Source organism: Penicillium soppii (genome assembly GCF_028829465.1).
Source record: "Penicillium soppii strain IBT 18220 chromosome Unknown utg000007l, whole genome shotgun sequence".
Taxonomy (NCBI): Eukaryota; Fungi; Ascomycota; class Eurotiomycetes; order Eurotiales; family Aspergillaceae; genus Penicillium; species Penicillium soppii.
Window position 1 is genome coordinate 760,831 of NW_026643237.1, and position 23,580 is coordinate 784,410.

Genomic DNA, 23,580 nt, shown 5'->3' on the forward strand with positions numbered 1-23,580 from the left:
TTTTTAGATTAATATATATATATATATATATATATATATATATGTGTGTGTGTGTCTCGATCCATGGATTGGTCAAGGGTGCTAGGGCGAATCAGTGTTGTTGACAGACATAAATAGAGAGAGGGGGAGGGGACGTGAAAGAACGAAAGAAAGCAATAAAGAATGAAAGGAATGGAGAGAAAGATATAGTGTATAAAGACAGAATAAGAAATAACGGGGAGTATAAAGGACTACTCTACTATACGAAATCCTAAACTTCTAAGGAGTTTCAAGGTAAAGATATCCCACTACACCCCAGCGTAGGCTCAATGGTAGCTATTCCTAAACGTCTTAGACACTATGTATTAAGTAAGAACGCATCACCTAGATGTATACATATATTGAGGAGTAATCTATCCATGGTGGTGTACTACCAATAAGAGGCCTTACAGAGATGGTATATCATCAGAACAGAGATTGATGCCCATAGAATACACTGGCAGATATAAGAGAAACAAAGTTGCAACCAAGGCAGGTATCTTAAAAACAAAACTCAACCCCAAGTACCACCACCGCCACCTCGTCCCTGCTTCCTCTGGGCAGAAATGCGCCAATCATCCTCACCAGCAAAGCGATTATGCAAAGGCTGGATGCGCTCCGCCTTCTTCCTCTTCGAAAGCTTATCGGTAGGCGCAACCTTGAAGAATGTCGGTGCCGCCTCAACAAGCCACTTGGGCTCGATAGCCGTAATGTTACGCATGTACTCCTTCGTCGTGAGAACAAGTTCATGATAGATAACATGCTCGGAGGGCTTCCCGAACATCGCCGAGCTGGGGTGCATGTAGACAGGTGTGCCTTCGACCAGGGTCTTGTATCCCTCCTGGGGATCTTTGCGAGCGGCGTTGCGGAAGAAGCCCATGCAGAGGGACTGACGAACTTTCGTTGTGTCGCGACCGCAGGAGACGATGCGGTGCTTGTGGCGGGTCATGATGCCGAGGAGTTGTTGGCGGATGTCTTGGGCGCGCTTGATCTGTCGTGCTTGGATGAAGTTTTCGAAGCACCAGGCTGTGTTATAATTTGCGTTTTTCCAACCGTTGTACACGTTTAGGAGGGTTAGGTGGTCCCCATGTGGATCATGGAACTTGGACTTCTTCTGGTCTGCCTGTTGTTGCTTTTCTTTTGGTCGATAGAAAATTGAGGCGATGGAGAGCATGGCAACGATGCTGAGCATCTCGTCAGAGCAGCCTAAATCCACGGATGCGATGAGCACCTTGGCGAGAGCGGGCTCCATGGGGAAGTCGGCCATTTTGCGTCCGAGGCGGGTCAAAAGACCCTCGTCGTCAAGTGCTGACAGGGCGTACAGTTCCTCGAGCGCTGTCAACATGGTGTTGGTAGGAGGCGGGTCCATGAAGTCGAAATGAAGTAGGTCATTGATACCCATTGCCTTCAGCATGAGAATAGTATTTGAGATGTTCTGGCGCTGGATGTCGGGAATGCTCGTTGGAAGCATTTCGGACTGGTACGCGGCCTCGGTGTACAGTCGGAAACACTTTCCAGGACCTGTTCTTCCGGCACGGCCAGCTCGTTGCTTGGCTTGCGCTTGTGAAATGGGTGTCACTACAAGAGAGTCCATACCAAGCTTTGGGTCATATGCCTTTTGCTTCACAAAACCGGGGTCAATGACGTAGTAAATCTGGTCAATTGTGATCGAGGTTTCGGCAATATTGGTTGCGATGACGACTTTGCGTCCGCCTGGTGGCGCTGGGTCGAAGATTCGACTCTGCATCTCACTTGGTAGTGCAGAATAGACAGGCAAAACTACCAACTCGGGAACAGTAGGTCCCAAAGCTTTCATTCGCTCGAATAAGATCTCGCATGCTGTATCAATCTCCTCTTGACCTGTTAGGAAAACCAGAATATCACCAGCTGGTTCCGTCAAGTGAATCTGCATGACGGTGATAAGAGCAGCATCCAAATAATCCGACTCGGGCTCCTTGGAATACATAACTTCGACGGGGAAAGTTCGGCCGGGAATAGAGAAAATGGGACAGCCGTTGAAGTATTCGGAGAATTTCTCAGCATCCAGTGTGGCGGACGTGATAATCAATCTCAGGTCTGGTCTCCGCTTAACAGTCTTTTTCAACAATCCAAACAGGATATCAGTGGAGATTGTGCGTTCGTGAGCTTCGTCAAGCATGATAACAGAGTATCTTTTCAGCTCTGGATCCATGAGAATCTCTCTCTGGAGCATTCCGTCGGTCATGTACTTGATCTTGGTATCTGGGCTGGTACAATCCTCAAAACGAATGGTGTATCCAACCTCCGCTCCAAGTTTGCATCCCACTTCCTCAGACACACGCTTGGCCACGGACATAGCAGCGACACGACGAGGTTGGGTACAGCCAATGATACCGTTGTTTGCATATCCACCTTCGGCGAGATACTGTGTCAACTGCGTGGTTTTTCCGGAACCTGTGTCTCCGACAACAATCATCATTTGATTGTCTCTTACTGCATCAAGCAACTGGTTGCGGAACTTGAAGACGGGCAAACTTTCACGCTGCTGCTTCATGGGCAAAGATGTACGCTTTCCAAAAGAAGTATTCTTGCCCATAGTCACTCGTTTCCACTCTGGCACCTCGTCGTCCGGCTTGGACTGCTGGGCACTCCGCATATCGGAGGCGAACTTTCGCTCCTCCGGCGCAACCATTGGATCCTGCCATTGCGCGTTGAGATCGACATGGGAAGCCTTTTCAGCCGCCTTGTCCTGTGCTTCTTGCTGCTTCAATTCACGTCTCTCCTTGGCAAGATTGGTGCCTGCCATTGCTGAGCGGTTCATTGAGCCATCGGGTGCCTTGACAACACGAATTGGAGAGAGCTCAAGAGACTGCTTCGTTTGGCCAGCCAGGAAAGGAGGCTCCTCGTCTCTGACTTCGATATCAACATCTTCCTCCTCTTCAAAAGTACCTTCTCCAGTAAGAGTTGCATTATATTCTTCGTCAATGTCGGGATAATCCGCTGCAGAGGCAACACCAGATGCAATAAGCTGTCTGATCTCCCATCTCTCCGGTGAAGTCATGCGCTTTCGGTTTCTCATCGGCCGACGACCCGATTCTTCGACGATGGGTATGTCGGAGGTCAAATTACCGTATCTGTCATTGGCTTCTGTGCCATCGAGGCGTTCCATATTGGCACCAGAAGCAAGACGCTTCTGGGGAGCAAGATCCATGCCTGTCATCTGGTCCACTTCCTTCATGGACAGCCCTATGCGAGTGCCTTGGATACTAGCAACTTTGACTTTGACCGGCTGCCCGCGCGAGACCAAATCGGAGGGGTGATTTACCCGCGCTCCCTCCTGCATTGCCGAGACGTGCACGAGTCCGTCCACCTTCCCCTTGACGCCCTGCAGGTTCACGAATGCGCCAAAATCCTTCACGCCTGTGACAGTTCCATCGTATACCTTGAAGAGTACCGGATGATCATCCAGTTCAACAGGCGGAGGACGGCGGAAGTCGTCGTCCCGATCACGCCGCCTCCGGCGATCACTGTGTCCATCGCGACGGCTGTCTCCCCGGTCCTCGTATCTCGAGATCGATCGACCGAATTCATCCACGAGATCGTCATTTTTAGAGCGCCGCCCAGCACTCCGTGACCTTGATCGCTCGCGATATTTGTCCCTGCGTCCTCCACGGTCGTAATCGGTACGTTCGGGACTGCGGCTGCGTTTCTTGTGGTCGCGGTCGGGTCTCGTTGCGCGAGATGTATCCATCTTGGGTTTCCCTGCCAATCCCTCCAGCATCGCAAAAGTGTCGTCCATCGCGTCTTCTCCGGCAGCGGCTTTGTCGTCCACCTGGGGATCGATGTAGTCGTCTTCTTCCCAGCGCTTTTCCCTATCCGGGACGGCGAGGCCCTTAAAAACACGAGACTTCTTCTCTAAAGCATCCAGCAAGGCCATATCGTCGTCAACTGTAGAACCTTCATTGCCGTTCTCCGCTTTCTTGCCCTTGTACTTGGGATGCATGGTGAGCACCATGCGGTCGATACTTTCCATGAGACTTTGGGGAAACTCCGCGCCCATCTCAGTGAGATTTTTCTTGAAATTGGAGAAAGAGCCATTGCATTTGAGGTGCTGGTCGATAATGAACTCCGCAAGTGTCTTCTCGTTTATGCCCAGGTGATTCTGGAGCTCGTTCGTCACTCGCGACACTAGGGACAACAGCTCCAGAGACTCGAGGTCATCCATTCTGAGCTGCGCAACAGAGAAGATTCAGAGCTGAGAGCCGAGAGCGCACAACTAGAGGAATGAATATAAAATTGGCGAGTGCAGAAACGCCCTAGGAAGTCGCGAATCTTGAAGCTGCGGAAAATTAGTACGGCCGAAGTTGCCACCGATAAGAGATAAGACATCCGCCGATCTATACCTGGACATCGATGCTGTGGTCTTTTGGGGGGGATCTGGAGATTCACTTTTATACATCTAATATACATGGTTCTATATTTACAATCGATCATTCCTTTTTGTTAGTCTCCGAGTCATACCACGAGTCTTCTGTTTCAGCCGATGTGTCTTCCTCGGGCGACGAAGGTTCCGTAGAAGAAGCAGGCTCCGTTTCAAACGGCTCCACTTCCCCATCAGACACTCCCTCAGAGGCCTCAGAGGCCTCAGCGGAGTCCGCAGAATCCGACACTTCACCCTTGGAAGCTTGCTCCTCAGGCAGATTGACTTCCAATTCACCCTCCCCAACGGTGCGCGACCAGTCGTCTGAATCAACACCCATACGTTGCTGTTCGAGCATCTGTTTCTGGAGAGCGATCTGGCGCTTGAGCGAAGCACCCTTCCTCAGTCTCTTGTTGGCTGAGAACTCAGTCAGTGCTCGAACCATTCTCTCTTCAACAAGTTCCTTGACATGACTCGCGAGAGTTCGGTCGGTGAATACACCACCAAATCGGAAACTGAGCCACAAATAAAGAATGACGGCTCGGTGGAGACTCTCCAGGTCATGCATGTAATCATTTGAACTGGAAACAGGCTGCTCGAGGACTTCCAGGTTAAGATGTGGGATATCCAAAAGGCGACCAGCGTTGTGGTCAGCGACGCAGTCTGCCAATGCACCTGTGACATCACGCGACCTTGAGCTTTTGACGTCCATTGGTGAGACCATGAACTTCAATTGGTCTTCAATCGGCAGGCCTTGCACTGTGTCGACTATCTCGGCGTTTTCCAGCTGACTTCGGGGATCACACATGAAGAACAATGGGCTGACCTGGGCGATGTCGAGAACACGTTTGACGAGATACTCAAAAGGCACGCCGGGTGGGAAGTAAGCAGCGAACTTTCGGAACACAGAGTCTGAAGGCATGATGCCCGCTGAACTGAGAGGCGGAGGCTCCAGTTTCATGGCCTGATGGATGTACGGGATATCGACCTCTTCGAGACAAGTGATTAGGCCCACATTGGGCTCTTCCTCTTCACCTTCCATTGTCTTAGCATTTGCTGGACGATATCGGCCAGCGCGTCCACCAATTTGTTTGATCTCGGGCACGGTAAGACGTTGAAGTCCAGTAGGAACACGCTTGACAAGAGTGTCAAAGATGATCCGCTTGCAGCTCCTACAGAGGGTCAGTATATAGGCATTTACAGAGTGAGGAGGATGTAGCTCACAGATTTAGACCCATGCCAATTGCGTCACTGGCGACAAGGAAGTCATAGTCATTATCTGGGTCGTTGAACAGGTTCGCTTGCTGGGTCCGGATCTCTGCTGGCAAACCACCATAAACAATAGCGGCGCGTCTTCCAGTAGTCTTCTCGATTTCTGCTTTCATAGCATGAATACCCTTGCGAGAGAAAACGACAACACAATCACCTTTCTCAAGTTGTTTCAGGTTACCCTGCAAACTATGCGGCATCACTTCCAGCGCGTTGAGTCGCTCATAGCGATGAATTTCCAAATTATCACCTGTGAGAGCACACAGCTCCCGAATCAACGGTACTGTACGTGTCTCACCGCACAGGTGTAGCTCAGCAGCCTGACATCCAAGGAACGCACGAGTCCAAGCCCATCCTCGCGATGGATTGGAGATCATCTGAATCTCATCGATAACACCAACATCATATTCCTGCCCGAGACTGACCATCTCCACGGTATTGCTTACAATCCGTGGCACTTCGTCATTCTCGGGAATCTTGACATCATCGCCGGTCACAAGGCTGACCGGAACCCCCTCAGCCTTGAATCGATGATAAACTTCTTGCGCCAGCAGCCTCAGCGGGCCTGCATAGAACCCGTTTTTACTCTTTCGCAGTCGTTGCAAAGCGTGGTATGTCTTTCCAGAATTTGTAGGCCCAACGTGGAGGTGGATGGTTCGTTGCATTGATCGTGCTCGCGGGTACCACTCGGCTGGATATCGAAGATCGGCCACTTGTTTTTGCGCCTCCAAAACAGGCGCTGAAAACCTGCGTGTGATATTGTCCGAGTGCAGCATAAATTCCAGTTCCTCCCGAAGACCCCTGATTCCATCGGAAAGATAGGCCTTTTGTAGAGAATTTTTCGTTTGTTTAAGAGGACCCCAGTTCGCAGAGGACTTGGAATCATCCACTTTGCAGGAGTTTATCACCTGACGCTCGAATTGGGTCCAATCGTCCAAGGTATCGCCGGCTCGTTTCAGCTTGTTATGGACATCTTGCAGAGTTGTCTCTACCACTTGAGCAAAATCTCGGGCAGACGCGATATCTTGTCGAATAGCTCTTGTAGAGGCAGGACCTGAACCTGTCTTGAGTATGGATTAGAATAATGGATTGACTCAGTGGATTGAAAGGACAAACCTTAAACTTTCCTGACTTCACGGATTTCTTGTCCGCCAAGGATTTCTCTTTCGTTTCTTTCGATTTCTTTGTTCGCTGAAGAATAGATGTCGTTGTAAATGGCCGTACGGCGAAGCAGGTCAAGGGTCGCAACGCGCGTAGGGAACTACCTCGGCCGGTCCATAGCTGCATTCCTAGACCAATCCCCAAGGGATCAATTTGGATCGAAAGAAAGTTAAGCGAATAAAGAGGATGGCATCAAAATCGACCTCAAACACACGCACACACACGAAGAAAGACACTGGAAGAACAGAGTATTGTGTGCAACACAGTAACAAACAAGAAAGGAAGAGAAGGCGGAAGCCAAAAATCCAAAAGTTGCTTATCGAATGATAATGATCCACTAACCTCCAGATGGTGGGGAACAACTATCTCCTTCATATACCTCAGACGGCCACTTCTCTCCTTAATATTTGGTCTCTGCTACTCCCAGTATTTTCTTATCTTATTCTTTTCCTTCTGAAAAACACAAAAAAAAGAAGCCACAAGTTGTGGCCCGCTAGCATGGGCTCCTCCATAATTAACATTCAACGCGACAGTCAGTGGCCTCCTGAAGCTGCAGAAGCTGCCGCAGCTGCCGCAGCTGTCTTTCATTTGAGCTCTAACTAATCCATACTTCTCTAAAATAGTTATACTGAAAACCATTCGCAATGCCGGTGGCCACGATGTTAGCCGAACCCCTCCGATTCACCCCTCTACGTTACGGATACTGACGGCACCCCTTAACAGTGGAAAGTCTTGGTGGTGGATGAGACCAGTAGGAAACTGGTGGAGAGCGCTGTGAAGGAGGAGGAAATTCTCAACCTCAATGTCTCTAGTGAGCTCGCCGTGTGCTTTGCGACACTGAGAACATTGGCGCTAATCAATTCCCCGCAGATGTCGAACAGCTCGAACACCGGCGACCGTTCAATGCCGACATGGACGCTCTTTACATCATTTCCCCTGAATCATATGTGGTCGACTGTTTGATGGCAGACTTCGAGGTTGGGCGATACAGAAGGGCCTTCTTGGTGTGGACTTCATGTTAGTGGGCGGCTACAAACCGTTCGCGACGTCATTTCACTGATACTGTTTACAGTCCTCGATCCGCAACAAAAAGCTCGAATTGATCGGTCTCAGATGGCGCGGGATCGCATTGCGGACTTTCAAATTATGAACATCAATTTCTACCCCCGAGAATCCCACCTAGTCACATTTCAAGATCCGTGGAGCTTCCCAGTGCTCTACCACCCCGGCTGCAACAACTTGATTCGGCAGCACCTGGAGGACTTGGCCCAAAAGGTGAATAAAGCTGCTCATACACATGAGATGTCCATCTCGCTGACTCGAAATCAAGGTCGTTTCTCTTTGTGCATCCCTGGGCGAGTACCCTCTGATTCGGTACTATCGGCCCAAAGCTCCCACCCATGAAGCTGGAGTGATGTGCGCCCACCTGGCGCGCTTTGTTCAAACCGAATTGGATCAATTCAAAAATTCCCAGAGGGGATTCCCTCCCCCAACAAACCGTCCCCGAGGTGTCTTGCTCATTGTAGACCGTTCTATGGACTTGTACGCACCACTCCTCCACGAATTCACATATCAGGCCATGGTCCACGATCTACTGCCTGTCAATGATGGAGACAAGGTGACCTACAAAACTGTGATAAACAAAGGAGGCCGGAACGAGGAGGTCAAGGAGATGAATATCGGAGAACATGATCGAGTGTGGGTGGACTACCGTCATATGCATATGAAAGATGTGCTTGGAAAATTGGGCGAGGACTTTGCCAAATTCCGAGCAGCGAACCCTCAGTTTGGCGATGAGTGAGTTACAATAACTTGAATCATAGTTGAGTCCAACTGCTAACGTCGAGCTACCAGTAACGACAAACAGAATGTCAACACCATCAAGGAGATGTTGGGTGGACTGACAGAATTCCAAGAGGGAAAGGATGCCTACGCACTTCACCTCACGATGGCGGAAGAGTGTATGAAATTCTTCCAATCCCGCAAGCTTTTGGAAGTGAGTTCCATCGAGCAGTCCTTCGCCACGGGTCTGGATGAAAATCACAAAAAGGCAAAGAACCTAGCAGCACAGCTCGTCCAACTCCTGGACGACGACTCGGTCGTACCCGCAGATCGGCTCCGACTCCTGCTTCTGTACATCATATACCGTGGCGGGCTCCTCGGCGGCGACATTCGCAAACTAATGGCACACGCAAACCTTCCACCGCAAGACGGCGAGATCATCGCCAACCTCGAACTCCTCGGCGTCCGCGTAGAAAAGCCTCTCAAAGATGAAAAGCCGCCAGTGCAACCTCTATTCAAACAGCGAGCTCCAAGCACCGAATCCGAAGAATTGAGTCTAAGCCGCTACGAGCTGGCCATCAAGCAAATGCTCGAAGAGCAAATCCAAGGCACCCTCGACCAAACCTCTTTCCCCTTCACACGGCCGCACACCGAGACCGACGGCGTCATGGCCGCTCAAGAAATGCTATCCCAGCAGGCCTCACTGCGCAGCGCAAAGCCTACCTGGGCACGCACAAGATCCGTCGACCAGCCGCGCCAGCGCATCGTCGTCTTCATGGCCGGCGGAGCAACCTACGGCGAGTCACGCGCCTGCTACGAAGTCTCAGCCTCATACAACCGCGACGTCTACCTCGCCACAACACACATGCTGACGCCAGGCCTGTTCCTCCGCCAGTTAGGCGATCTAGGCGTCGACAGACGGCGTCTGAATCTCCCATCCGACCGGCCCAAACCCACTGCCCCAGCGCATCTGTTCGAGCGCGAGAAACCGCCTTCGCCGGCTGCTCCACCGCCTCAGAAGAAGCCTGTTTCCACGGCTCACCTCAACCCTCCTGCGCCGCCGGAGGCGTTGATGGCTGGTATGTCCATACGCTCGAATGGGAGTGGAAGTAGTCCTTCCTCTGGTAGTGGGAAACTTGAGAAGAAAGACAAAGAGAAGAAAGACAAAGAAAAGAAGGAGAAGAAGGAGAAGAAATATCGGTTCTTCAAGTAGTCCGAGTTCTCTATCCTATCCAGCGCTGTGATACTATTCTTGTTCCTCTTTTGTTGGTCTATGGTCTGGTCTGGTCAGGTCCCAAGCATTCAAGGCGCTTTTGTCAGCGGTTTATTTCTTTCAATATTAGGAGGGGACTCGAGTCTCGCAATGCGATGCAATCTCTATCTACTAGCATTAAGCGTAAAGCACAACCACAACCACAACAATATCAAATCCATACATTCATCAAACAATCAAAGCAAACGGGGTATCAAAATCGTAAATCATCACCCATCCAACCCCTAACCCAAACCCAAACCAACATAGCATACATTCCATGAATTAATCAAACGTCCTCCCCCAAATACTTCAAAACCTCCTCATTTGCATGAAAAGCCTTCCTCATCCTTTCACCTCTCCTCCTCTCTTCCTCCGCCTTCTTCCTAACCTGCTTAGCATTAAGCAACTTCTTCTGCGCCTTGACAACAGGCACCTTCTTCACAACGTCCCCATCCCGATCAATCCCCGTCCCCAAACCAGCAGTATCAGTCTGCGTCCGCGGCTTGACAGGCTCCCGAATTCCCTCCCGCCCTGCAGCACCAAGACCAACCCGCGCGTCCAGATCCCACCCGTAGCTGGAGAGGTAGCGGAGGCCCGGGCGTGTGCGGTCGAGATGGGATGGTGGGTGCGAGTGTGTGAGGCAGACTTGGTGCGCGATTGAGGCTTCATGGGGGTGTGAATTAGAGCTGGAGCTGGAGCTGGATGTGAGGGGGAGGTTGCATATTTCGCAGAGCGATGGATCTGGGTGGGTGGGTTGTGGTGGTGCGGAGCTTGGGCGTGTTGGTGCGGGGGTTTGCGTTGGTGTGCTTGGTGTTGTGTTTGCTTTTTGCATTACGATTGAGAGGTACTTGTCTGCGATGCTTGTACCAGAGCTTGATGGGGGTGGAGCTGTTGTTGTGTCGAGGTCTGAGGAGCGGACGAACTGTACGCGCTTGCGACGGATGCCGGAGGTGAATGGGCGCTGGTGCTCCGGAGGAAGGTAGTAGTCTTCCTCATCTTCGGGTTCTGCAGCCATGGTGGGTTATTGGCACAGATGCGAAGGATAGTGAAGTGAAGAAACTTGCGGACAATATGTATAGTTATACGGAGCGGCTAAAAGGCGGAATACAATCGGTGGCGATAAGAGATAAGAGAAGTGATAACGCGTACGTGGAGAAAATACTCCTGTGGACAGCACGACCTCTTCTCCTCCTCCACACACCACAATGCCCATCCCCATCATCGCCACAGGTCTCAGGGAGGGCCTCTCGGCCATCCCACATGTCTGGACAATCCTCCGGATAGCACCGTGGGTGCTAGTCGTCGCCGCCCTGAAGTACTACTTCGAAGGCGCCCGCAACAGCTCCGAGCGAATGATGCGCTCGAAAGTAATAATGGTGACAGTAAGACACCCCCCCCCCTCCCTCCTCCAATCAATGCAATGCACCCCAAACACCCGAACTAACAAAAAAAAAGGGCGGAACCTCCGGAATAGGCGCCGAAGTAGTCCGCGAACTCGCAACGCGCGGCGCCCAAGTAATCCTCCTAACCCGCCAACCACCCTCCGACATCTACCTCTCCGAACACATCGACGACCTCCGCAAAAGCACCAAAAACCCCCTCATCTATGCCGAGCAAGTGGACCTAACATCGCTCTACTCCATCCGCACCTTCGCCACAAAATGGATCGACAACATCCCGCCCCGCAGACTAGACAGCATAATCCTGTGCGGCAGCACGACAGAGCCGTCCGCGCGCGCCCTCACAATCGACGGCATAGACCCCGAATGGCAAACGAATTACCTGTCGAACTTCCACCTGCTGAGCATTCTCAGTCCGGCGCTGCGCGCCCAGCCGGCGCACCGCGACGTGCGTGTGATTTTCGCTTCGTGCGCGAGCTACATCGGCGGAGACTTCAGTGGTCTTGAGACTCTTGCGCGGGGGAAGGGGGTGGTTGTTTCGAAGCGGACGGGTGGGAAGCCTGCGCTGTATGCGCGGCCCAAGGGCGTGTACGGACTCAGCAAGCTGTGCGTTAATATTTTTGCGCAGAGCTTCCAGCGGCATTTGAATGGGTATGTGCGGCCTGATGGACTGCCTGCTTGTACAAGGGTGATTGTTGTTGATCCTGGGGTTACGCGGACACCCGGGATGAGGCGGTGGTTGACTGGGGGGTCGCTGTGGGGGCTTGTTGTTTATTTGGTTACTTGGCCTTTGTGGTGGTTGGTGTTTAAGTCGCCTTCGCAGGGGGCGCAGAGTATTCTGTTTGCTGCTATGGAGGCGAGGTTTGGGAGGGGGGAGGGGGCTGGTTGATTAAGGAGTGTCGGGAGGTGGACTACGCGCGGACGGATGTGAAGAGTGATGAGGTTGGTAAGAAGCTTTGGCAGTTTAGTGAAAAGATGGTTGAGGAGGCTGAGAAGGAGGGGGCTGTTATTAGGGCTTTGGAGAAGAAGGCTATGGAGGCTGAGAAGGAGGGTGCGAAGAAGAAGGATGAGAAGGAGAAGAAAGATGAAGGCAAGGATGAGAAGAAGAATGGGTCGAGGAGGAGTCGCAAGGCTCAGAATCAGAAGAAGTAGGATGCATATTTACGACAGCGCTGCGCATATGTGCCTAAAACATTATAGAGATTGCTTTGCAATAGAGCAGAGTATCACAAAAAGGAAATTCGTTTCATATTCTAGATCCAGATCTCTATCAACAAACCGCGATCATCTAACCCAACACCCCAATCTACTTCTTAAGCGCAGCGAGCAACTCAGCAGGAGGCTCCTGGCGGTAACCCTGGGGGTTGTTCTTGGTCCACAGCCAGAGGTCATCACAAGCCTGCTCGAGGGTACGCTCAGCCTTCCAGCCCAGCTCGGTGTTCGCCCGAGTAGGGTTAGCAGTGAGGTTAAGGACATCGCCCGCGCGGCGGGGAGCAACCTCGTAGGGCTGGTCCTTTCCAACGGAGTTGGAGAAGGCACGGATCATCTCGTAGACGGTGCTGCCCTTGCCGGTTCCGAGGTTCCAGGCGCGCACTCCGGGGTTGTTGGCGCGGAGGTAGTTGAGGGCCTTGAGGTGGCCGTCTGCGAGATCCAGAATGTGGATGTAGTCGCGGATGGCGGTGCCGTCGTGGGAGGCGTAGTCTGGACAAATATTAGATCGGATCCAAAGAAATACACATATATTTATCGGGGAGTAAAACACATACCGTCACCGAAGACCATCAGCTTCTCGCGCTTGCCGGTGGCAACCTGCGCGAGCAGAGGGAGCAAGTTGTAAGGCACACCCTGGGGGTCTTCACCCATGATACCGCTGGGGTGGGCACCGGCGGGGTTGAAGTAGCGGAGCAGAGCGCCGTTCCACTTCTTAGCCTCAGCCTCGTTGCCGGCCTTGGTGGCGTTGTTGCGCTGGGCGTTGATCACGTCGGTGATGGCAGTCTCGACGGCGAACTTGGTGTTGCCGTAGGGGTTTGTTGGGCCGAGAGGGCAGTCCTCGGGGATGGGGATCATGTTAGGGAAACGGGTGGCATCACCGTAGACGGTGGCGGAGCTGGAGAAGACGATGTTTGTGACGTTGTTCTTGACCATTGAGCGGAGGAGGTTGATGGTTCCGTAGACGTTGACGAGGTAGTAGTCCAAGGGCTTTTCGCCGGACTCCCCGACGGCCTTGAGAATGTTAGTTTAAGGCTCTCCTGTGTAATACACAGTGTTGGTGATTCATACCTTCAGCGCAGCGAAGTGGATAACGCTGTCAATGTCGGGGTGGGCCTCGAACACCTTGTCGAAGGCATTCTCCTCGGTGACATCGAGCTCGAAGAACTCGGCCTTCTTGCCGCAGATCAACTCAACGCGCTTGAGAGCCTCAACTGATGAGTTGTACAGGTTGTCGGCGACAACAACCTTGTAACCGGCCTCGAGAAGGGCGAGGGTGGTGAACGAGCCAATGTAGCCCGTGCCACTGCGGGGGGATTAGTTTGTATCCCAATTTTTATAGTACAGCATAGAATTGACATACCCAGCAACAAGAACTGAACCAGAAGGCATGATTATGTTTTAGAGAGCAAAAAAGGGAATAAATTGAAGGAGAAAGTAGAAAGCGGAAGAGGGTCGGGTTTTAAGGGGAAATTGGAGGTGTGGGGGGTATGGCTGTTCTCACGTCTCTCCTACCATGACGCGGCCCAGTGATCGTCCACGGCTTATTTCCCTTTGATTTCTGTTAAATTGACCACCAGTGGTGCCATTGACCATAGTATACCAGAGGGAAATTACCCGAGACCCCTTTCTCTCTTCAATTGATGCCATTGACCATATAATATGTTGTTTTTATCAATGTTGACAGATGTTTATACATCTGTATGTTTATATGTGTCTCTATGCAGTGATCGTCCTAGCGGTCTGCAAACACAATATCCGCAGCTTTTTTTTTCTCGAAACAGATATGATATGCATGCAGCGGCGAAATTGTCCGGAAAGACGAAAATGGTCTTGAAACGGGAGATGTGGCCAGAAAGGACCGTTTCAAAGAGGGTCCCGCATTGAGATCATAGACCCATTTCAGGGTCCAGTTCCGGGGGAAATGTCTCGGCAGTCAATATTGACATTCTAAACACCCATACTCCGTACATATGTAAGTACTTACATAATGATATTTTAGAGTAGATCGATCAAAATATAATTGGTATTGAAAATAATAATAAATGGTCCGTGGAAGTGTAGAACCACCTGTGTTCTCAATCATTCATGAGTCCTTCCATTACTCGTGTAGATGTAGAACGACGAGTTGCATCTCAGCAACTACAATACATGCCATATATGAGTGTGGCTTTTGGGTTCCGAAAAAAAAGAGAAAAAACCCCCTCCCATAGTCGATGTACAAGAGCATCGCTAAAACTTAGATCAAAATTACCCACGGCATGGTGATATTTAACCAAGCAGTTCAACATCCAGACCAATAGCCCGCATGAAGAGATTGACATTGCTCAAACGCTGACTGCCCATGTCGGCAGGAAGGGTCTTGCTGTATCCCACAGTTTCCATAACGCGGTCCCTAGGAAAACGATGTTAGCACTTCTCTTCGTCGGATACATAACAGAAATCAGAGAAAAACTTACTTAACGGCGATAACCAGACGCTGTTGTTGCTCAGGACTGGCACCAATACCCACAGCGGCAAGGAACTGCCACACATACATGTCGTCACCGGAGCTGATGGTTCCAGGGAAGATGTCATTCAAACCAAGTTCCAAAGTATCGAAGAGAACGTTGAATTTCTCCACCCATTGTTGCCAATCGTGCTCGGAAGCCTGGCCAGCCTCCTTGACAATCTCGGCACGGCTGAGCAACATAGTCAAGATGCCCAGACCGACCTTGGTCCGAGCCACGGTCTGCACGTGGGTTTGGTTGATGACCAAGCCCAAGAGACCGATGATGATGTTGAACGGTGCCTCGTTGACGTATCCCAAAAGACAGGGCATGACGGCCAGCGAGAACAGATCAATTGCTTCGCGCATGCCGAGCGAGGGCTGTGCCTCGCCGGGCACCGGCTGCGCAAGACGAACCACATCCAGGCTGTCGAGGTGGACGACAATCATGGTAAGAATAGTCACTCGTTGCTCCTGGTCAATGTGGCGGAAAATACGAGGAATAGCCTTCTTGCCCTTAGGGTATGACAAAAAGGCAATGAAGGGGTGAGGGGTCGTCGAGTTGGGCACAATGGGTTCCATCACTTTCAGTGACCGCCACAGCTTCTGGTTGAGAGAGTGAAGCCTCTGTCTCCATTCCATATGTTCCTGGATAGCCTCGGCATCGCCCTCCTCGGGGGGTGGGGGCATCGTCCGCTCCATATCCTCCATTGCCATCAATGCACTGTATACGCCCTCCACGTTGGTGAGAATCGATTTGCGGTCGCTGAGGCTGAGATCCGACTGTAGCTTCTTGGGCTTGGGACCCTCTGAGCTGTCAGGACGCTTGATATTCAACATTGGCTTAGGTGCCTTGGCATTACTAAATGAGATCTTGCCCAGGCTGCCCTCAATGATGAGCTGCTTGTTCTTAGGCTTAGCCTTGGCCGCCTCCACAGCACGTTGAACCTGCTGCTGCATGCGCTGCATGTGGTTATCGGCGCTCTGGAAGTTGCCACGGCGATGTCCGCCGAGCCGGTTGCCTGTTTGGAGAAGGTAGGTTTGCGCGAAGTGACCGAGAGGTTGGTGAGGGTGTTGGCGTGGTGCGCCCCGAATCTGGCTGTAGACCTGGTAGTAGAAGTCCTCGGCCAGCACGGCTTCCGGGTCAGAATCTGCTACATTTCCAGCGGCTGCCACCAGCTGTTGCAGCTGAATGCGGGTGATAAAGTTCTTGTCCTGCGGTGTCATCAGGCCATTGCCTCGAGACAGAAGGAAGATCTTGTGGTTGCGCTTCGCCCGCTTGGCATCTTCCATCAAATAAGCATTGCGCTGTTCGGTCGTAAGATGGCTGAGTTGCTGCGGGTCTGTGATCACAGGCATTCCATTGGCGGAAACCCGGTTCGGTGGCGGCACTTGTTGATGTTGGGGAAGCTGCTGTTGCAGAGGACGTTGCGCTTGGGGTGGGCCGGCATGGCGCGGGCCAGGAGGTGGTAGGTTTTGCGGGGGAAGGTTGGCGTTCTGCGCCATGTGCAGTGGTCCACCAGGTGGCATATGTCCAGGTCCACCGTAGAGTTCCGACATACCAGGAGGTGGGTGGGGCATCTGTGGAAGGTGACCTTGTCGCAGCTGTGCCTGCAAGAACTCTGGAGGCACCGGGTACCCATCAAGAGGCGCCTGGAGGTGATGAGGCTGAGGGGGGTATTGGGGCTCCACCATCGATCGCAGGAAGGCTTCTGCTGCCGGAGTTGTTGCATTATTACCATGACGCATTTGGGCCTCAACCTCTTCCAAGCTCATCATTTTCCGACTGGCGGCAGTGGGCTCGGGCTTTTTCTGCGAGACACCCCAGACGCTAGATTTGGCTTGCAAATCCGGGATATACCCAGGGTCCGAGTACTTCTCATAGCCAGAGCGCTTGGTCTGAGGAGCAACTGGCTGGACGGGAAGCTGAGCCACGGGCTGAGTAACTCGGGGAGCATTGGGATTCTGCAGGCTATAGCGAACCTGCTCCTCCCCAATAGCATCTGAAACTAAAGCAGTCTTTCCAAAGAAATCGAAGTCTCTTCCGGATGATTCGGGGCCGGGTCCGCCAAACGTGTCATCGTTGAACTCGTCCTGGTCATCGTCGAGCTGGTCGCCGAGACCATCGTAGGTATCCTCGAAGTCAATTCTAAACATTTATTAGCTTCATGCACAATGTCAAGACTAAAAGGAATAAGCTCACGCGTCATCATCTTCCAGCGCACTAGCTTGAGCGACTTGCGCAAAGGGATCTGGGTTTTCGAAGAATCCCCTAGCCCCAGAACCATCACGGTCCCTAGGTAGGGTAGTATCGAAGCCAAAGAAAGCCATCTTTGGCTAGGATGATTAGAGATGAGAAGAGCTAGAGAGGTTGGGAACTGTGGTGGTGGGGGGGGGGGGGGGGAGATGAGGGAAAGTGTTCGGGGCGAAGTTCTGAAGTGTGAATGCCTCAGGCCAACAATGCCAAGCCAACTTGTCGATCTGATGCGACACGTTGGATGAGTGACTTGACTATACAAATTAGAATGGAATTTGAATATAGTTATATTATAGAGCTCAATAAGTCATAAAGGAACACTTTATTTAATTATAATTATTAACTGAATACCATTGAACTCACAATCGCACAATACCAATGTACTCGAACATAACTAACGACTTAACAACAAATAAATAACTAGAGTGTATACAGTATAGCAAAAAGAACTTCCTTTTCTTTTCTTTTTGATATATATGCAGAGTATAAATGAAACAATCGAAAACATACCCGAAAACAAGTACATCTTTAGAACCCACGAGGATCACATATAAGATTAGCCCCCTGAAGCATCGGAATGTCTCAAATTAGGTGACACCCAAAGTGGCTGAAAGCGGTTGTCATTGTGTTGCGCGGCCTCTTCAACTTTTCATCTCTTCTTCCCCTACAACCTTACGGGAGATTTCTTTCGGAATCTCATATTTTTCTTCTTTTACATTCCTCATTGATGTCGCTCGCTTTCTAAAAATCTGGATTGGCCTCATCCCGCGCCTTGTGTTCTGCCTTTGCCACCTAACGGGGATTCCTCCTCGTCCCCCTCATCATGTCCGTCACTGTTCGATATGCGCGCTACCTGCTATTTGCCGTCATAGTAAGTTTGAGTCGATTCTCGTTTTACATCACTAACCCGTGAATAGGGACTGGCGGTCTTCTTCGTAATCTCAAAATCCTCCATTCCACTTCCTAGCACTAGCACCGGTTCTACCGCTCCTGCAGCGAAAAACCCGCCGACCTACGACTCAGTCAAGTCGCAAAAACCACAAGTCCTTGGCCCGCACCGCGCTGATCGTGTAAATGCCACCTTTGTGACCTTGGCGCGCAATTCCGACCTCTGGGATATGGTCAAGTCAATCCGGACCGTCGAAGATCGTTTCAACCGCAACTACAACTATGACTGGGTATTCCTGAACGACCACGAGTTCGACGAGGAGTTCAAGAAAATCACAACTGCCCTCATTTCCGGGCAAACCCATTACGGAGTCATCCCCAATGAACACTGGTCGTACCCGGAGTGGATCGACAAGGATAAAGCCAAGGATGCGCGCGAAGAGATGGATCGCAAGAAGATTATCTACGGTGGCTCGGAGAGTTATCGCCATATGTGCCGTTATGAGTCTGGGTTCTTCTTCCGTCACCCACTTATGATGAATTACGAGTACTACTGGCGCGTCGAGCCTAGCGTTGAGCTGTTCTGCGATATCGACTCGGATCCTTTCCGTTTCATGAAGGAGAACAAGAAGAAGTACAGCTTTGTCATCAGTTTGTATGAGTATGTGGCGACCATCCCTACTCTGTGGGATAGTGTGAAGAAGTTCACCGGCAACCACCCCGAGTATGTCAGTGAGGGAAATGCCATGGAATTCATCAGCAACGACGGCGGTGACACCTACAACAACTGCCACTTTTGGTCGAACTTTGAGATTGGCAGTCTAGAATGGCTGCGGTCTGATGCATACATCGACTACTTCACTTCTTTGGACAAAGATGGCGGTTTCTTCTATGAGCGATGGGGTGATGCACCTGTTCACTCTATCGCTGCTTCTATCATGTTGAAGAAAGAAGAAATCCACTTCTGGGATGACATTGCTTACTACCATGTTCCATTCACGCATTGTCCCACCGATGAAAAGAAGCGGTTGGATTTGAGATGCTCTTGTCAGCCAAAGGAGAACTTCGACTGGAAGGATTATTCTTGTGAGCATACACTGGTCAACACTCTTCGAAGTCCATAACTAACTGTGAAACAGGCACCAAGCGTTGGTTCGATATCAACAAAATGCCCAAGCCACACGGATGGGATAAAACATACGACTAAATATCCCCACCGTGGGTTCATGAACGGCCCAGCCGTTCTCGTTATTTAGTCAGCGACAATGCGCGGGTCGGTTGTCCTCGTCTGGATACGAAGCTCTGCACAATTGGAAGGCTCGCAGGTTTCACTTCCGTGGCCTGCAAGAGCCTTGAGCAAGTGGAATCTCATTTCGTTTTCCCTTCTGCTCTGCGGTTGATATATCACCTGGTGCAGACATGCTGTTCGTGAATTACCGCGCTTGAAAAGCTGCAGGACTACATTTTGTTTTTGTTTTTGTCAATTTTGATTCCCATTACCCATTACCCAAGAGTTTTTCTATGCCTGACATGTGTTACTATGGATTCTCGAGCGTTTCTTGGGGTTTCGTTGCATAGGTCCGGAGTAAAGTGATATTCACGGAACCATTTGTTTTCTATACTTAAATTCAATACATTACCGGAAAGGCACTGGAAAGCGTAGCGACACTTTTAAGCGATGCCTTAGTAACATATTCCTGTATGCTTTTTTGCCGCTTTTTTCTCCTAGCTTCGTCCGACTGTGAATCTAAAGAGGCCAAATATTTTCTGATACCGAGGAAGCGACATAACTACAATATCAGCTGTGTCCAGGCTAGCTGTCACACTATAACGCATATAGTAAACCGATGAGCGTTTAGTATCAAAACAAAGAATATGATAGAGCCACAGACATAGTGTTACATGCATCTAAACAGAAAAGCTTGCCCATGCGAAAAGCACCGAGGTCAAAATCCAGAACAGAGTGATCTCTACAGATCAAAAACAAAGTATAATATCACAACAGGTCATTCGTAACCAATCCGAAATCACCTTAGTTGGTCTTCGGCTTCTTAGTGCCGTACTTCGAGCGACTCGACATACGACTTCCAACACCACCCTGAATCGACCAATTAGCAACCTCTCAACAATCCAGAACCCAGACAGGGAATCCAACATACCAAATCCATAGCACCACGAACAAGGGTGTACTTCACACCGGGACAATCCTGGGCACGTCCACCACGAACCTGGACAACACTGTGCTGCTGGATATTGTGGCCTGTAGATATCATATTAGCCAAAGATGCTCTCAAGCCCAATTCCAATTCGAATTCCATCTAAACAATCCAGTCCGTACCTTCACCGGGGATATAAGCAGTAATAACCTTCCCAGAGCTCAACCGCACTCTGGCAACCTTCCGCTCCCCAGAATTGGGCTTCTTGGGCTTTGTCACACCAGTCTTAAGACAAACGCCCTTAAGACCAGGCGTGCCCTTCAGCGCAGGCGAGCGACCCCGACGAACCCGCTGCCCAGTGCGAATACCGCGACGTACTTGATTATATGTAGCGCGGATAATGGGGGAGGTAGAGAACTGCCTCGACAAGGGTGCAGCGGTGCGGAAAACGGGCTGGAAGTTGAAGCGGGTGATCGGGGCTTTGGCGGTGGATGTAATGAGGGTGCGGCGGATGGGCGGTGCGAGGGCTGGGCGCTGGATAATACTTCGGAGGGCCCGGAGGGCCAGTGGGGAGAATAATTGGGACATTTTGGTTCTGTGCTGGTGGAATCGCTCGCGGTTGAAGTTCGCGATAGAATTGATTTGCTGCATGGCGGAGAGCACGTGATTTGCACCTCCGGTGGTTGTCGAATACCGGAGGAGCTGGACGCGCTGCTTCTCTGCCTGGAGCATCATCGTCATCTACATCTTCCTTCTTTTTTCGATTTGACTTTCTATCATTCTTACGAGCTTTGCAAAGGACCTCAGAATCCAGACACTACCCATCTTCCATTCCGTGCCCCGATTCCAAGCCCCCATCCACATCCATCATGGTACGTTATTAAGCTACGGACGACCCTGTATCTTAAGACAACCAGCACCATCAACCCATCACCCCCCAATCCCATCTCACACACCCAGAATAAACATCCAATCCCAATCCCACGTCCAAACTAACAACCTTAGTCCCTCCGCATCGCCCCACCCAGCGGCAACCCAACGGCAACAACCAACCTAACAACCCGGCAACAAGCCAGTGTAACAGCCCCCCGCCCCTCAAAGGGCGCCCCCTCCGCCCCCGGCCTCCCCCGATACCCTCCGCAACAAGCTCACCCTCCCCGCGACGGCCCACGCCTCCTCGACAAACACCAGCGGCGAAACGCCCTCCTCGACACACCCACTCGAAGCCCGCCTGCTGGCGTGGCGATCGACCCAGGACGCCATGAAGATGGAGGGACTGCGTCGGGCGTACGGTATTGCGGAGCCGGTACGCCGCGGGATGGAGCTGAAGATCGTCCGCGATGGAACGTTCAGACCTGCTGTGCTCGGCGGTATGCGGGGTGGTAATGTCCATGAGGATATCCTTATGATTGGAGGTCGGGATGCAGAGGTTCAGTGGGAGGATATTTACACTGGTATGTTCTTGTGCTTGTTCTTGTGGATGGTAATGGGGGTGTGGATTGAGGCGTTTGGCTAATTGGTACTCTCTAGGCGATGACCTCCGTGAGCCGCCTACTTTCCACGACGAGATGGAGAAGAGGCTCAAGATGGATTTCTGAGTTGGGTTATGATATGGTGTTTTTTGTTTCTTTGATATGCTTTGCCTACTGGTCTCTCTGATGTCCCCGTCATACTCTTTATGCCGTCGAATAGAATGGTAGCATTGGACTTGATGCATGGGAATGCTTGTTTGTGACGTTGACACGCAATGGGTGTTCTCTATAATTGAATCAATCCGATCTATCTCATCTCCAGGAAATCTTCCGAAACGTATATCTGAGGAAACCAATGTCCGAAATATGTTGGGTATTTTATAGCGTTGTTGAAACTACAACAATCTGCTCACCGTATTAGCCATGCAGACTTTCAACCCAACTAGAACGTATGTATAGGCACTTTGATAGATGAATATATGACAACGAAAGAAAGATAAAACTCCACAACACCCTGTACACTACGACTCAGCAGTGGTCATCAAAGCAAAGGAATGAAAGCAAGGTCGTAAATACACGAAAAGTCCAGCAGAAACCATACTGACTGAGAAAAGGAAAGTCGGATTGGAGGGGGTATATGAAGAAGATCAGACGGGGCAATAAAGATGACAGCAAATCCGGGGTTAGGGATTCCAGATGATCCGCGAACCGCCTGTATATAGATGAGTGGCTTACTCGGCCCAGTGAAGAAGAACAGGGAACATGGGCGAGCGTGGTTCCGGTCTGAGATTCAAACGCCAGCTCTTGGGGTTCGCATATATTGGTCCTGCATCCGGGCAGAAGGGGTGAATCGCTGCATTGACAGGTGGAGTGAGACATGGGGTTCTGGGATATGATGGTGATCATAGAATCACACAGCGACAGCCGGGACTGCGTTCGCTGGCGTCCCCTTCGCGGCTGTATTGCGCCTTTGCGCCCTTTGCATCTTCTTCGTCGACAACCTCCTGCGGCTTAACAGTCATATGGACGACATTCGGATGTTCCTTACTAAATTTAGAGTCTGTAAACCCGTTAGCGTAGCTTAGCCGCCATCACACCAGCGACAACATACCAGAAACAGGCGACTTGTCATCTAACAACTTCCCAAAAGAAATAAGACGGATAGCACTGGGCGAAGTAGGACGAGTCTCCCAATCTGCGTAGTTTTTTTATTAGAGACATATCATCGCACGCCATGATGTGCAACATACCTGAGCGCCATTCGCGCCAAATTAATTCCTTGAGCGTGTACACGCTCATCAAAAAAGGATCATTGTTCTCGACGGCCACCGAGCGCTTCTTGAGATACTTCCCATCGATAGTGAACGGGTGGCGCGAGCCAGTCGTCAAGAGCAGCGTGATCACCAGCGATGGGCCGTCGAGCTCCTTCCCCTCGTCGGAAGGCTCGGTTGATGTCTCGGGGACGGGCTTGGGCTCATTGGAATCCATTGGGGAGGTGGGTGTGGACTGTGCGACGGCGCTGGGAGATGTAGTCGATGCTGTCACGGGGGCGGATTCGCCACCAGGGCCGGAGCCAGCTGCGGGGTTGGTTTGGGTCGCGGCATTGGCGTCAGCTGGGAGCTCGAGTGGGTTGATGGATAGGGGTGGAGAGTTGGCGGCCAGGCCTGGCTGGGTCGGTGGCTCTGTTGGTGGTGACGTTGCTGATGTTGGCGTTGTTGGTGATGGTGATGGTGACGGTGATTTGGGGTTGGGGGGGTTTGCGTCCGCTGACTTTGGGTTGGCGATTGTAGACATTCTTTCTTTGGATGCCTCGATGGCTGGTTACT

At 51.2% G+C, this 23,580-nt stretch overlaps 11 protein-coding genes across 11 annotated transcripts; 4 read left to right on the forward strand and 7 right to left on the reverse strand.

Moving 5' to 3' along the window:
• Nucleotides 1-532: 532 nt before the first annotated feature.
• Nucleotides 533-4,222, reverse strand: N7529_009541 (uncharacterized protein; the record flags this gene model as incomplete). Its single annotated transcript, XM_057245068.1, has 1 exon — nt 533-4,222. The coding sequence occupies one exon, from the start codon at nt 4,220-4,222 to the stop codon at nt 533-535; it is 3,690 nt and encodes a 1,229-aa protein (XP_057093331.1).
• Nucleotides 4,223-4,487: 265 nt separating this feature from the next.
• On the reverse strand, nt 4,488-6,973 carry N7529_009542 (ATP-dependent RNA helicase SUV3; the record flags this gene model as incomplete). The annotated part of the gene is made up of 3 exons (XM_057245069.1): nt 4,488-5,589; nt 5,642-6,750; nt 6,803-6,973. The coding sequence occupies 3 exons, from the start codon at nt 6,971-6,973 to the stop codon at nt 4,488-4,490; spliced, it is 2,382 nt and encodes a 793-aa protein (XP_057093332.1).
• Nucleotides 6,974-7,345: 372 nt separating this feature from the next.
• N7529_009543 (Sec1 family protein) lies at nt 7,346-9,842 on the forward strand (the record flags this gene model as incomplete). The annotated part of the gene is made up of 7 exons (XM_057245070.1): nt 7,346-7,379; nt 7,471-7,508; nt 7,571-7,658; nt 7,718-7,864; nt 7,920-8,122; nt 8,178-8,644; nt 8,702-9,842. 7 exons carry the CDS (start codon nt 7,346-7,348, stop codon nt 9,840-9,842), a joined length of 2,118 nt encoding a protein of 705 aa, XP_057093333.1.
• Nucleotides 9,843-10,170: 328 nt separating this feature from the next.
• N7529_009544 (putative G-patch domain protein) lies at nt 10,171-10,899 on the reverse strand (the record flags this gene model as incomplete). Its single annotated transcript, XM_057245071.1, has 1 exon — nt 10,171-10,899. One exon carries the CDS (start codon nt 10,897-10,899, stop codon nt 10,171-10,173), a length of 729 nt encoding a protein of 242 aa, XP_057093334.1.
• A 190-nt stretch (nt 10,900-11,089) lies between these two features.
• On the forward strand, nt 11,090-12,436 carry N7529_009545 (putative oxidoreductase; the record flags this gene model as incomplete). The annotated part of the gene is made up of 3 exons (XM_057245072.1): nt 11,090-11,266; nt 11,340-12,117; nt 12,141-12,436. The coding sequence occupies 3 exons, from the start codon at nt 11,090-11,092 to the stop codon at nt 12,434-12,436; spliced, it is 1,251 nt and encodes a 416-aa protein (XP_057093335.1).
• Nucleotides 12,437-12,590: 154 nt separating this feature from the next.
• N7529_009546 (NAD-dependent epimerase/dehydratase family protein) lies at nt 12,591-13,885 on the reverse strand (the record flags this gene model as incomplete). The annotated part of the gene is made up of 4 exons (XM_057245073.1): nt 12,591-12,985; nt 13,051-13,507; nt 13,565-13,799; nt 13,857-13,885. 4 exons carry the CDS (start codon nt 13,883-13,885, stop codon nt 12,591-12,593), a joined length of 1,116 nt encoding a protein of 371 aa, XP_057093336.1.
• Nucleotides 13,886-14,764: 879 nt separating this feature from the next.
• Nucleotides 14,765-17,312, reverse strand: N7529_009547 (deadenylation-dependent mRNA-decapping factor PAT1; the record flags this gene model as incomplete). The annotated part of the gene is made up of 3 exons (XM_057245074.1): nt 14,765-14,888; nt 14,953-17,130; nt 17,185-17,312. The coding sequence occupies 3 exons, from the start codon at nt 17,310-17,312 to the stop codon at nt 14,765-14,767; spliced, it is 2,430 nt and encodes an 809-aa protein (XP_057093337.1).
• Nucleotides 17,313-18,061: 749 nt separating this feature from the next.
• Nucleotides 18,062-19,333, forward strand: N7529_009548 (glycosyltransferase family 15 protein; the record flags this gene model as incomplete). The annotated part of the gene is made up of 3 exons (XM_057245075.1): nt 18,062-18,109; nt 18,156-19,212; nt 19,266-19,333. The coding sequence occupies 3 exons, from the start codon at nt 18,062-18,064 to the stop codon at nt 19,331-19,333; spliced, it is 1,173 nt and encodes a 390-aa protein (XP_057093338.1).
• Nucleotides 19,334-20,158: 825 nt separating this feature from the next.
• N7529_009549 (mitochondrial 37S ribosomal protein uS12m) lies at nt 20,159-21,014 on the reverse strand (the record flags this gene model as incomplete). The annotated part of the gene is made up of 3 exons (XM_057245076.1): nt 20,159-20,224; nt 20,286-20,386; nt 20,465-21,014. The coding sequence occupies 3 exons, from the start codon at nt 21,012-21,014 to the stop codon at nt 20,159-20,161; spliced, it is 717 nt and encodes a 238-aa protein (XP_057093339.1).
• Nucleotides 21,015-21,151: 137 nt separating this feature from the next.
• On the forward strand, nt 21,152-21,880 carry N7529_009550 (proteasome maturation protein; the record flags this gene model as incomplete). Its single annotated transcript, XM_057245077.1, has 3 exons — nt 21,152-21,154; nt 21,367-21,736; nt 21,813-21,880. 3 exons carry the CDS (start codon nt 21,152-21,154, stop codon nt 21,878-21,880), a joined length of 441 nt encoding a protein of 146 aa, XP_057093340.1.
• Nucleotides 21,881-22,656: 776 nt separating this feature from the next.
• N7529_009551 (uncharacterized protein) lies at nt 22,657-23,548 on the reverse strand (the record flags this gene model as incomplete). Its single annotated transcript, XM_057245078.1, has 3 exons — nt 22,657-22,814; nt 22,866-22,949; nt 23,005-23,548. 3 exons carry the CDS (start codon nt 23,546-23,548, stop codon nt 22,657-22,659), a joined length of 786 nt encoding a protein of 261 aa, XP_057093341.1.
• Nucleotides 23,549-23,580: the final 32 nt, after the last annotated feature.